At 41.7% G+C, this 13,885-nt stretch overlaps 1 protein-coding gene across 2 annotated transcripts in view; it reads left to right on the top strand.

Moving 5' to 3' along the window:
* Positions 1-13,885, top strand: part of magi1b (membrane associated guanylate kinase, WW and PDZ domain containing 1b) — a 121,148-nt gene that overhangs the window by 72,227 nt on the left and 35,036 nt on the right. The window contains exons 3-10 of one of the 2 annotated variants that reach the window (XM_029501213.1): positions 1,212-1,331; positions 3,162-3,404; positions 6,802-7,027; positions 7,815-7,897; positions 8,803-8,838; positions 12,042-12,099; positions 12,979-13,059; positions 13,494-13,498. In XM_029501213.1, the coding sequence (XP_029357073.1) occupies positions 1,212-1,331; positions 3,162-3,404; positions 6,802-7,027; positions 7,815-7,897; positions 8,803-8,838; positions 12,042-12,099; positions 12,979-13,059; positions 13,494-13,498 (852 nt within the window). Of the gene's footprint in view, positions 1-1,211; positions 1,332-3,161; positions 3,405-6,801; positions 7,028-7,814; positions 7,898-8,802; positions 8,839-12,041; positions 12,100-12,978; positions 13,122-13,493; positions 13,499-13,885 lie in introns of both variants that reach the window. The other variant, XM_029501212.1, reaches the window with a different exon arrangement.

Below are 13,885 nucleotides of genomic sequence, written 5' to 3'. Positions count from 1 at the left end.
TGAGGGTACTAAATATTGAATTCTATGATATACAGTATGTTTCATGGTATCAACAAAACTTCCTGTCCTGTTGCTGATTTCACTGCTTTGCTCCACCTGGGTTCAGGGTTTCTATGCATCCTGGAAAACCTGAACCAGTCACGAAAAATTCTGTGGGGAAGATGTGAAAAGTAAAAGGTTCTACGAAATTGATTTCTCATTAACCTTCTCCTATTTTTGGGCAATGTTATATTTATGATGACAGGAGATTAGTACATGGTTGACAGTGTGTTAAATAGGCTGCTAGCAGGTGTGTATATATATATATGTATATATTTTTTTTTTTATAAGAAATAATCTATGTAGGAGTGTGATAGTTCTGTGATCAAACTGATGCATGGTGTGTGTGGGATTTGCAATGTCCCAAGAACAGCATGTATGTTACTCTACATATAATGTATGCTTGGATGTGCGATGTATGCCTCCTTTAGTTATGATCCTCACGCCTGTGATTTATCACCAGTGTCACTGAACGTGGCTGCAGTGGGAACCTCTCCCTATGTCCCCGCACATCTATTTTTACCTGCTTCTTACTTACCAACCAGCCAGAGATACATCAAGAGATGTAGAGTAGGGAAGGATAGAAATTGAAGCCATGGAGAAGGGAAAGGCCTGTTACTGTGAACAAGCAGGATGAGAAAGACACTTTCCTGACTCTGCTTTGACTGCTGTCTGACAAACACATCAAGAGAAATGTGTGAAAAAGCAAGTTCGTAAGGAGAAAACTTCATGCTGAACAAAGTGAAAACAACAAAATGTAGGAAATTTACAAGAAAAACAGAGATGGCTTTTAGCCCCAGTTTGCTGTATTGTCATCTCACCATTGTCTCTGCTGCAAAGCTGTTTACCGCTGATGCCAACTGTCAACAGCCATTAACGACAAGTGCTGGAGTCTCACCGGCTTCGTGCCAAAAAACACCCACATACAAACACACACACACTGCAGGATCCCACAACTATGCTACAACGATATGTCACACTCTACCCCAGTGTGAGCGATGTCTGTAGCAAACAATGGATCATCTCCCTATCAGTGTTAGCTGTCCATGTGGAGTGGTAAATGCTCTTAGTGAGAAATGTTAAGTGTTATTTTTACGTTGTCTGAATCTATTTGAAAGTAGGACAAGAAATTGAATGTTTTTGCAAATGCCTGCTGTGTCTTTGATGTCCAGGTACAACCCGTGCCCCACGAGAAGGAGAAGTTAGTGGCGTGGACTACAACTTCCTTTCTGTGGAGGATTTCCTAGAGTTGGAGAAGAGTGGGACCCTGTTGGAGATAGGAACATACGAAGGTAAAATACAACATCACCCATTCAGTTGGGTTTATTGAGGGTTAGAGTCACCACAGCACCTACATGGTTTGAAAGAAAAAGGACCAGTTCTTGAAAAGCTGAAGGTAAACTCAGACCGGTGCCCTTAGAGAGAGAAAAAAAAAACCATCTCTAAGGGAGCAGACTCATGGAGATCCATCATGCCTGGAGAGGTGTAGCAATGGTGTGTGTTTGAAGCAGCAGTATGGTTCGTCAGTTTTGTTATTTTCATGAATCATGCTGATTTATTACCAGAAAAGAAACAATAAGTTTCAAATATATAAAGGATCAAAATGTGGCATGTGTGGCTTTTTAACTGTGCAATTCTTCATTGGCACAAACACACTGGATGGTCTCAGACTTGACTTTCTTTCATTTTTCTCCATGCCAATGAAAGAACACGCTCAAATGATCTAATTGTATTTAACCTGACCCATGAGAGGTGAGTAATCAAGTCTCCCTTACCTCCAGCCAACTCTTAAACTCACCCGGCCATGGCACATTGTTGGCAAGCAGGCATGTGGTGTCCCTGTCCAGGCCAACCAGCCTAGTTCTGTGCAGGTGATTCTGCAGACACAACAGGAGGGAGCTGAAACCTGTGCTCTGCATCCAGCGGGTGCTTGGCACATTCCAATCCCTCCCCATCACACATCATGGGCTTCATTCTTAGCTTTGCCATTTTTCAGTCATGTGGAAAGACATTTATTGCACTAATGACTCTGCCGAAAATCCCCTTGATACAAGAGAAGACACGCACCTTTTCCCAAATGGAAAGAATTTTAGATCTCCCGCTCTTTGGTGTGCTATAGCTTTTGCTCCCAGCATAAATGTTAGTCAGATAGATGGATAGAGTAAAACATCGATCTTTTCTCTCAGGGCTTCCAGTACGTATGTATGTATGTATGTATGTATGTCAATATCTTCAAAAACACAAAGAATGGGAGATGAAGAACAGCACAATGAAGTTGGGAGTTGAAAAAATTGATAAATGTATGTATAATTTTCTCTTTCATGTAAGAGGTAAATTTAATGAAATGGATGTGTGGATGTGTGGTGTAATGAAAGGCGGGCGAATCTGTAACCTCTGTTCATGTTTGGGAGCCACATGCTGAACATTTCTATTGGTTTTGACATGAAAAGAGTATTTTGAAAACTGCCTATTTTGAAATTAAAATTTGGAGTACTTTGCTAATTTATCCACTTTTAATTGAAGTTTTGCCACATGATTGGCTTCACACTTTGAATCCTTCAGGCATTCTACCTCATTAAGAGTTTGGCTTTATATTCTCCTTCTCTGATGCCATAGTCTCAGCAGGTTTACCTCATCTCACTTTGGATGAAAATTACTCAATTTATGGCGGGGGGAAATCAGCTCCTCACAATTTTTTAATACCCATCTTTTGAAGTTATTTGCTGGAGCAATTTGGGTGGTTCACAAAATACTTAGAAGGAAACTGCTCCTGCTGACTGTTTAGCTGATGCAAAATGTTCGAAGTAATAATGCGAGTTATGAGAGTTGTAATAGTGGAAATGATGTGAAACATCATTGTGGTACACCATCCACTTGTTTTCAGCAAGTTGAAAACAAATAACTAGTTATTTGGATCAAACCGGTCATTTCTGAATCACATTTTCCCACAGACAAATCCAGTCTGTCTATTTGAATACCAAGGCTATGATGACACCACCCCAGTGCACATGCGTACACATGCAGGCACACACACACCCTTTTAGCCCCCATCGCTTGTCCTCCTTCTAAAATGCCTTTCTTCTTAATCCCTCCCCCTCCCCAACTTCTTCTTTGTTGCCTAGGTAACTATTATGGGACGCCCAAGCCGCCGGTGCAGCCCCCCGGTGGGAAAGTGATTAGCAGGAGCGGTAGCGGCGGTGATGCCCCACTGCCAGACGGGCTCAGCGGTAGCCTGCCAGGCTCACAGCAATCCACTCCCCGACGTACCAAGTCCTACAATGACATGCACAATGCTAGACTAGTGCCTGGAGAGCAGCAGCAGGAGGACGACGAGGACCTCCCTGACATGAACAGTAGCTATACAGGTACGTACAGAGGTCAGAGGGAGGAACAGATGCAACAGGTTTGGGTTGATGCTCAAGTCACAAGCTGCTGCGACACGGTGACACACTCTTGATAAATGGAAATTCAGAGTTTTGTGTTTAGAAGTCACTTTTCACAGATTTTCCACAGAGTTTCTCCAAATGCCCGTCACCCAGTCAAATTCTTTAATGTGATTTAAAAAGTCAGAATGGAAGAAAGCTGAATCTTTATTTTAGGCAGTAAAGAGAAATTCTTAGAAAACAAACATTTCGGATCAAACCACATTCATTTGTCTTTTTTGTTGAGTATTTAGACATGGAAACACCACGTACAAAAGCTGACCTTAGATATTTGGTTCACAGGCAGACAGCAGCAGAAATGGAGAACGAAACAGATTTTTGATGATTTGTCTTTTTTTTTTATTTTTATTTTTATTTTTATTTTTTTTTTTGCTGTTCCATATTGTTTTCAGATATCCTTTTAGAGGAACTGCCGTACTCAGTCTTAAAAAACAGTTTGTGTTAGGCTTGTAATGTCCTTGGCGGCCACTCTGATGATGTCATCATTGCCTCGCTAAAACGCTATCCAGCTGCAATACGTGAAGTAAATTCAGGTCTTGAAGCATATGATGCCTCAATTTCAGGTGCCCCTGCTTTGTGCAGATGTGATGGTCAGTAGCTGGAATATCCCTGGAATATGAAATACTATTTGGTTATCAGTAATGGATAGAGTAAGATAAACAACTTGAAGAAATCAAATTAAATGGTTTTATTCAATATTTGCATCTGTTTTTGAGATTGAATATGAATTAATTGGTTGATGGGGAAAAATCTTTGATAGATCCAGCTGATCATTAATATGAATTAGGGTTGCATGAGTGTGCTGGTTCCACAGTTTACACATTTGTGGCCACACGCAGAGAAAATGGCAGAAATAACCAAGTGTGGTCAAACCAATCTCCATCTTCCAATTAAGAAATCATCACCAGTAGTGTGGGATCACCGGAGATATCCAAAAACCAAATGTGGCGCAGTCCTCTAGGTATTGTCCTCAAAATAAGTCTCCATATCCCAATCTCCAGCTACAACTGTGTTGTCTGTCCATTTGATAACCTGTGACTCTCAAACAGCCTCACACTGACCCTGATGTGACCTCATTTACGGGCATTTGAATCCATTGATACAGAAAGCTGCCTGCCTCTTAGAGATGACAGTCAGTGTGAGTTAGTAAGATAAGATAGCTAATGTCTAGCTCCAGGAAATTAGTATCTCTGTCCATGACTCTTTATGACACATTTCTCACTATTTTGAGTATTTTTATAAACCAAACACTGAATCAATTAATGAAGAAAATGATCACCCGAAAAGTCCACAATGACAATAAGCAGAGAGTGGACATACAAGAACTTCATTTCAACCAACTACAACTGTAAAATTCAGCTTTTACTTTAATGCTTGGGCAGAAATCCTTTCTCCAGTGAATAGTTTTATGATTGGACTGCTTCTTCTCCCACTGGTACAAAATGTGGTGACATACTGTCACATTTTCACAGTTATCATACTGTGAAAAATCTCATACTTTTGCAGCACTAATACAAATTGATGACTCACACATTTCCTGCCTTTTGTTCGTAGGGTCCAAAAACAAATGCCTGACACGTTCCTCTTCTCTAAATGTTTGTTTGAGCACAGATGTGCGTTTTGTTTATTTAAGGTGGTTTCACACCATGACTGGAAAGGCAAAATTCAATTACAAGTGGTCACTCAAGACACCTTTAAAACACATTCTGACAACCCGTGTAAAAAGAAACCGTTTCAAATGAAGTCATATACAATTTTCATTTATTAGTACACAAAATGGCAGGCTTGAACATCCTCCAAGGATGGCAGCATGCTCTAAACAAAATTTAATTTGGCGTCTTCCTACAGGCAGTAACCCAACTGATGTGCCACATTTGGCATTGATAAATACTGTGTTCAGGTTAGCTAGCGTCACTTTTATCACCATTTAAAATTTTTCCCACCCTCTCTCACATTCAAGCTGCACAGGGCCAGCTGCACACCACTCTTTATTCATTTCCATATACTGCAGACTGTAGTTATATGACAACAACTTGCAACACGGCTAGCACACTCCTTTAGCTGGTGTGGTAGGCACCTTTAAAACAAAGAGACCTGAAGTCAGTGAGTACACAGGCAACTGCTTGCATAGCCATCCTCGACAGTAGCCTGGGGACAAACTGTGTTTTATTTAGCTTGGAGTGTAACACAGGAATGTGATCCTAGTTTCTTCAGTTCTATTTGAAATGAAAGGAGAATGTGAGTGGCGATGGATGAAGTGGGAGGGGATGGAAGTGGAGACAAGGTAGCAGGAAATTAAAGAGAGAGGGGGAGTGCCTGGGAGTGAGGAAAGTGGGCAAGTCTGAAAAGGACAGGATTGAGAAAGAGGAGTAAGGGAGGTTTGTATTTTGTGAAGGAGGATAAGCTCTGAAATGGAAAAGTAGGAGAAAGAGCACAAAGGATGTGGACTGGGAGAGAGAGAGGGTGAGAGGCTGCAGAATACAAGAGCTTCTTTGATTGGTGAGTAAGTGGTCTCTGAGTTTTACTGCATCTGCCTGTATCCATGTGTCCTGAAGTGTAAAATAGTGCCATCTGGCTGTATGGAGTGTATTTGGAGTAGTTTATAATAAGTTTTATGTAGGTTATGGGTTTGTAAATGAGTTAACTGGATTAAGATGTTTGGAAATATGGTGGTGAAATCAGTGCCGTTTTTAAGGGGCTTTGCTGTTGGGGGACTTTAAAGAAAATAACTTCTTGTTATTTTTGCACATTTTCCTCTTGTGTGCTCACAGGTCATTGTAGGCATTGTAAGGAAGTTGACTCTGCCCCTAAAGCTGTTTCCACTATGTGTGGTTAAAAGGTGGGACCAAAAGTTGCTTACTGTGATTGTGAGAGCTGTGAAGATGCCAGTCAAGGGTGGGGGTGAAAATGTGACAGCAGGAAGCCAACTGATAGCTCTTCGGGGCCATAGTTCTAGGTGTGAAGTGCCCACTCAACAGCCTTAACTGGATTAAATGTCTCAGAAGTTTTGGAATTGAGGATAAATATACAACATTGTAGTGAGAACACGGTTTTGGTCAGGAAATAAATGTGAAGGTTTTGGTATGAGGCTTTCTTAAAACTTCTTAAAACACTCCTGTGGACTACTCTAAGTATTCAGACCACACAATTAAGGAAGAGTTTTTATAGTTGATCCCCCCCAACTTTCAATTTTTAGTTTTTTACAACGCTGACTCAGCGCACCTTTTGCTCCTCTTTTGTTCCTTAAATGTCAGCTTCCAGCTTCCTGTTCTCAAATTATTCTTCACACCCAGCCATGGTTTGTTCTTCAACCCCCCAGGAGACTCAAGTGAATTAGACGAGATTCATCAGTTGGTGCGACCATTTGCCCCCCACCAGAGTGACCCATCCTACGCTGGGACATCCCCCTCACCACCGGCCACCACGGAGAGCACACAGCAGACTCACCCTCACCTGAGCCATCCTCCCCCGGAGGACCCGCTGGGACCTCTGCCTGACAACTGGGAGATGGCCTACACCGAGAACGGAGAGGTCTACTTTATAGAGTGAGTAACTCGAGATATTCTGCAACTCCAAAAGATTTTTATGCAAATGATCTTACATATACATCTGTTCTGCAGTGTTATACTCTTAAGAAAAAAACTTCTGGTGCAAGACAGATAGTGTGGATGCAAAATAGTACCAATTGGTAATTATCAAGGACAGACACAAAGCATAAGCTCTCACCTACTGAGTTTACAATTGCTGGTCCATGTTGTTACTTGATGTGATGTATCGCTGTTGGGAGAAATATAAATATGCAAAAATCCTTTTCACAAACGTTATCACATCTTATACACCAAATTACTTTCATACAGCTCGTATACTTCCAAGCAAATGGCTGAGCTCGAACAAAGACTTGTGATAAGTTTGTCTCTGCGAGAACTTAACAGTCTAGAGTGAGCTGGTTTTTATTGTAGAGTGATGAATTTCTCTGTTCAGTTCCGGTCTCTTAAAGGATAGTTCAGATTCAATAATTTATAACAGATCCTTGTCTTTCCCCTAGTCTTATGATTTCTTTTAATTTTTACAAAGACACAAATTTTGAGTCTTGTTGAGTCTTATTGACATTGTAAACAGGCATCTCTTGACAAAAGACCTGCTAATGTCATTTGACTAAGTTGTCATCTCCATTTGTTCATGAACTAGAAAATCCTCTAAAAATAGCACTGCAGTCTCTAGATTCTGTCAACATCTCCGGAAACCTTGTTTCTATGTGCCTGGTGTGAGGAGGCTTGCAATCCAGTTTTGCCATTACTTCCAGCTAATGTTGTTCTTTTGTGTTATCTTTAGCCACAATACAAAAACCACCTCCTGGATAGACCCTCGGTGCCTGGACAAGCCTCAGAAACCCCTCGAAGAATGTGAAGATGATGGTATGCCCATATTAGATCATGATTGTGTTTTTGTGTGAAACGCTGATGATTTTTGTTATATGCACATGTGTTTTGTCAGGTAATCAAGAGTATTTTCATTGATAATGTTTATTATTTTGTTGAGTTGTTTCTTGATTTTAAAAATATTCAAGACAAATACCTGTAGATGGCTAAAGTAAATCATGAACTTATCAAGTATGTCATTAGCTTTCAATTTTACGTCTGCGTTTACTACCTTGTTTGCATCTGATAGCAGTGACAGGGGTGCTGATGGCACCAAACACTGTATCTGCAGAAGTTCTCAAATGCTCGTACAGGAGTAGTGGTTCCCCTGGCAGCCCGTAGGTGTCAGTGTTTGTTTGCAGAAAATGAGCAGTGTAGTCGGTTATACTCCCTGTTTCAGCTGTTCGTCAGAGCAACATGCCTCGCAGCTCTGAGGAACTCACTACATCACTTGCATCATCTGTCTGTAATGACCCCCCCCCACCTACACTGAGGTGTCCTGCCTACCCACAGACCTCAAACACCATTTTCTGCCGCAAATGTGTCCATGCAGACACACAGACACGTGCATTTTAATAAGGTGAGGAGGCACGTGAGCTTGTTAAGTATACATAGACAGATTTAGAACAGTTTCAGAGCTAGCCAATGTGTTCATCATTCAAGTTGGATAAAAACTCTACAGCAGCTCTACTCCGCTGGTGCTTCAAACCACTCACACTGATTCAGTCACTTGGTAGAAGCATACTATGAGATTTTGTATGCACAGACTGTTATGTGTAGCTGAGGCTCTGGGTATGAAGAACTCTTGCCACCTAGTGGCTGCATGTTGTCATTGCATTTAACTGACTCTAGGTTGTTCCTCTTCCCCTCTCTGCTGTTGTGGTGTCCATCCTGCCGAGTAGAGGGGGTGCACACAGAAGAGCTGGACAATGACCTAGGTAAGCACCTTATCCTTTGCTCCCCCCTGCTTGACATCAATCTGTCTGCTAGACATTTGTCATGTCAGCACACCACCACTGTCACAATCGCATGCCAGTCTTTACAGACTGGAGAATATCTTTAGGTGGAACATTTGGTGGAACGAGGAGGCCTCATTAACAAAAGCTTTTCAGGATGTAAATCTTCGTCAACACTTTCCTTTTCCAGTGTGTAGGTTGATAGCTCAGCAATTGGTGGTTGTCTTCAATAAGAAAGGGGATTTGATCAATTGATTATGAACACAGTAATAAACAGGGAAGTGAGAAGTTAGTAGAATGGTGGCCTAACATGCGGCTATAACCCTACAGCTGGTGAATCAGTGTCATCTTTGTTTACGCATATTTAAAACACTGTTGAAATTCAGCTGAATTTAAAGAGATGGACATGGGTCAGTGAAAATAATCGAGTGACCTCATTTAATGCTGCGAATCTACATAATAAGGTGCACAACAGCAGGAGCTCACACAGAGTGGCTGACAGTTGGTGAGAGGTGACCGTGACAATGACTCTAATCATCTTGAAATGAGACGTTATGTGCTTCCACAGATCTGACCTTTATTTAGCCTGCCCTCAGTATGTGGCTCCGACAAACAGACATTTGTATGTGATCAGAAAACTGGCCGTGACACAACTATGAACTTGTCCTCATGCTACCAGCTAATACTACACGTTACCAAACCATAATTTCATAAGAGATGACGCCTGATCAGAAGAACATAGCAATAATGATGATTTCTTCATGGGTGTCTGCCTGAACAGGGCAGCAACAGGCCTTGATATCAGACACAGCAGCATGGCCACTTGTGCAGGATAGATGGTGTCTAGAGACTGTACTGTAAGCTGTTATGCACTGGAATTGAATGATGTCACTCCTTCAGAGGTGGTAACTGATTAATGATTGTACCAACCCTTCACGATGAAACAGCTTGACAGGAACTGAAAGAACATTGAAACACAGACATAAAAGAAATAACTGCTTATTTTGTATTGTTAACGTCTTTAAAAAAATGTGGAATGACTAAGAATTACTGTTTTCACAGGAGAGAATGACACCTCTCTAAAAAGGTTTGTGTTAGAATGATATGGCATTATATTACATTTTTCAAAAACAGGACTTGAAAGGATTTTATTAGCCATCCCTCCAATGTATGCCTGTTTATGTATCAGATCTGAGTGATTTTTTTTACATTTTTTTTTTTCCCCCTCCATCACCGGCTGAAGCAGCTTCGATCAATATTATTTATATCAGCAATGAGTCAGAGTGAAGTGTGTTAGAGAAATATTATTCCAGTTTCAGCCCCATTCTCAATCTTTTGACCAGCAGCTGACAGCTGTTTTCAGGAAACAGTGATACATCATATGAAACAAACTGGATAAATGGAAAAAACTGAGAATGCAGCATCTATCAGGCCACCACTGGTTAAACACTTCAAATGGCTGCCAGAGTCTAAACATCAGAGCAGATGAGACCCCTCTTCCTAAGCCAGCCCACGACTGGATGAGCACGCTCAATAATTATTGATCAGAAAAATCCAATACAGTTGCCCAAAGAAGCACAATTAACGTCCTATCTCTTAGGAGGAGCAGACTCAGGCATTTTATGAACATCAGCGCACACACACACACACACACACACACACACACACACACACACACACACACACACACACACACCACCTCCCTTACTCGAGAGAAATCAATCACAACACTGTATCAGGAGAATGAGATGCAAACAGTTAAACGTGTAATTCATCACACTTGACTTCCCCTTGAATTCACAACATGCTGAGGAGGGTGGGACGGGGTGAGAGGGGGGTGGGAGGAAAACACTGTTTAATGAGCGACAGATTTCTCTTCTTTGTCTTTCTCATTTTTGCCTCCACACACTGGAATGTATACCATACCGTGAAGATGGTCGCACCACCGAATGTGATCTCGGTGCTCTGTTTCTCTCTTTCACACACACAGGTGCTCCTCCAGGAGCGCAGCTAGTGCAGTGTGAAATCAAGTGGGTGATTAAAATTTTGTGCGAGGCGAGGTGGGACCACATTCCATTTAACGTTCCAGTTCAAAACATTTGAATGTTAATTCACTGCTCCTGCTTTGTGTTTTCACACACACAACAGCACCGATGCTGTAACCTTGCAATGCTTTTGTGCTGCATGTGCTTTTTGTATTAAGCTGAATCTATCTTAAAGAAATTTGGTAAAGTAGAAAATTTTGGTTGCTTACACAACTAGATTGACTGTGGAATATCAGACTTGTCCTTGGATGCTTAAAAAAAAAAATCACTTTTAAAACCATAGCTGGTGCAACAGTACAGCAAGATGTCGCCCACAGTCTGCGCTGCGTTTTTATTCCAATTATTGCCAACATCATTCCAGGCAGGGGCCTTCTTCATAGTAAAGACAAGCTGTCCAAGTTTGATGATTGTAATTGGCATCTACTTGCACCAAGGCTGAGGGATAATTGGCTGAGGGTAGCATTTAAAACTTTTATATGCAGGGTATTACCAGACAATCTGTGTTTGGAGCCAACTGGAGGCCTCTGACATTATCTATATGGAGACCAGCCATTAATCAATGTGCTACAATAAGAGACCAAATCTTAAGGCTCCATTGGAAATAATGGCATCACATTCTCTGACAAACACTGTATCAGTGAAGCTAGATTGCACCATTACTGCTAAAGTGGCCCTCATCATATTCAGATTTATAACTAATCAGTCTTGATTATCATGAATTTCCCTGAAATTTTCCTACAAACAGATTAGATGCCTTTATTGTCCTTGTTTACTCGATACAATTTTTTTTTTGGGCTTCTCTACTCTCTGTCCCTCCAGCTCTGTGACCCTTTCTACCCCTCTTTTTTCCACACCTCCCCTCATCTCTCTATCCGCTGCTCTGTTCTTATCTGATGTGTGGAAATGCCAGCAGTGTGAGGGCCACACAGCCTATGAAGCTGTTGAGTCATTGTGGCCCTGGAGACTGACTGACAGGCTTAAACAATGAGGAAGCAAAAGGTCTCCACTGGCCTTGGCACTAATGGCTCAATACATGGCCTCCAGCAACTTCACAGACTTGAGCTTTCCTCATTTCTGCTGTCTCACTGTATCTTTTTTTTGTCCCCCTCTCTTTCTCTTTTTTTTTTTTTTTTTTTTTAGAACTTCCACCAGGATGGGAGAAAATAGATGATCCAGTGTATGGGGTCTACTATGTTGAGTAAGTGATGTACACTGCAATACATCATATGTTTAACACACATGCTGATTCTGCTCCCACAGCTGCGTTTTTTTCTGCACACATAAATAAAATGAAATACCGTGGCGCCTTTTCAGTCTAACAAAAGAAACTCTTGACCTCTCTGTAAGTAGGAGCAGCTCTAATGTGGGTACAGTCCTGCTGTATGAAGATTTGTTCTCTGCTATTCTGGCCGTTTGTAGACTATAAAATGTAGGCCAGTTTGTGTATGTCCTTGGGGAAAGCATGCAGCGTGTGTGTGTATATCATTTTGTGAGCGGGCCTGGGCCTCAGCATTGATATGAAAATATTTTGTGTGTTTTAAATGTCGTTCAAAGCAGCACCTGCAGGCTCAAGGCTTAGGGCATTAATTTTTTTTCCCCCTCTTTTTGTTTGCAGTTCCTTCATTTGCAGTATAATGTGGTGTTTTCAAATGTCATTTTTTAGGGCAGGCTGGTTAGTAGGAAACCTCCCAGGTTTAGTGTGTCTGTGGTTTCTCCGAATGAAGCCATCACTTTGGAGGGTTTTATTTAATGTGATCTGTGAAGGAGATTGTGTTGTGCATGTCTCAGACAGGAGTACCAGTGTTCATGTGGATGGATACCTGTGTACTGTGCCACTGTGTGTACCCGTATTAATCAAAGCTTATCGCTATGTCCCCCCCTCCCTGTCTGGACCCATCTCTCTTTTATTATCTTCTCCCTGTCCTCTGTGTCTGTCTTTCCTCCTCGTTGGGCCTCACTTTTTCGCTGATGTTTACTTCTTGCCCGTTATCCTGTATTCTGTTCTTATTTTCCTTGTGTTTCCTACTATTCATTCCCCTCTGTCATTCACTCCTTGCCTCCATTCACCGCCCCACAGTCATATCAACAGGAAGACCCAGTATGAGAATCCAGTGCTGGAGGCTAAGAGGCGCAGGCAGCTGGAACAGCAGCAGCCGCAGCAGCCTCAGCAGCCTCAGCCCCAAAGCCAGCAGCCACCTGAAGGTGAGCGCTACATTCGAGGTTCGTTCACAAGCCCCCACCAAGGGCGTCATTTCCTTTCTTTCTATTCATGTGTGTGACCGAGTTGTCCGTATATGTGGATGAATGTGCTTGTGAGATTGTATCTGTGTTTATATCAGTAATTGCTACAGAGCTACTTGATGTTGCTGCTCCTGCCTTATGATTTGCTAAGTGCCCTTCCATAAAGGCATAACTATTATTTATGGTTGTATCATGCAGCCTTTTTGAAGTTCATTTCCGTTTTCTGTGTTGCCTTCAGATATTTGTTTGTGGTAATAACATAATAGGTCCTACCTCCCACCCCCTTTCCCTCACCCCCAAGGAGAATACAGGTAAGTGCAGCTTCAAAAGAAAATGATGTGCCTGCTAAAGAGAAGGTACTTCATTTGTGTGAAATAATGAAGCACTCGGCAGTGACAGTAAACTGAATGTGACGTGGCATCCTTTCATTTTACTTGCGTCCATTGTTGAGCCTTACAGTCCACAGGACACCCTGCAGAGAGATTAATAGTGAATGCAGGCCATCCTACAGGGGGACTCTCCGATCACACTCCACCTTCTGCTCATTCAGCAGAAATCATTCGAAATGCACTCAATTACCTGCTGACTTTACTTGTGTCTGAAAGCTCAATCTCTCTTAAAGTAACCCCCCCCCACAAAAAAAAAAAATCAATTCCTTATAGCAGGGTTTTTATCCATTTTTTGTTTACTTCTCCACTGATTGTATCTTAAAATAAAGAATAATAATGAAGGTTGTAGTCTGA

The sequence above is a fragment of the Echeneis naucrates genome, chromosome 5, assembly GCF_900963305.1.
Source record: "Echeneis naucrates chromosome 5, fEcheNa1.1, whole genome shotgun sequence".
Lineage (NCBI taxonomy): Eukaryota > Metazoa > Chordata > Actinopteri > Carangiformes > Echeneidae > Echeneis > Echeneis naucrates.
Note: the sequence above shows the minus strand (reverse complement) of the source record. Positions and strands in the feature narration are given on the sequence as shown.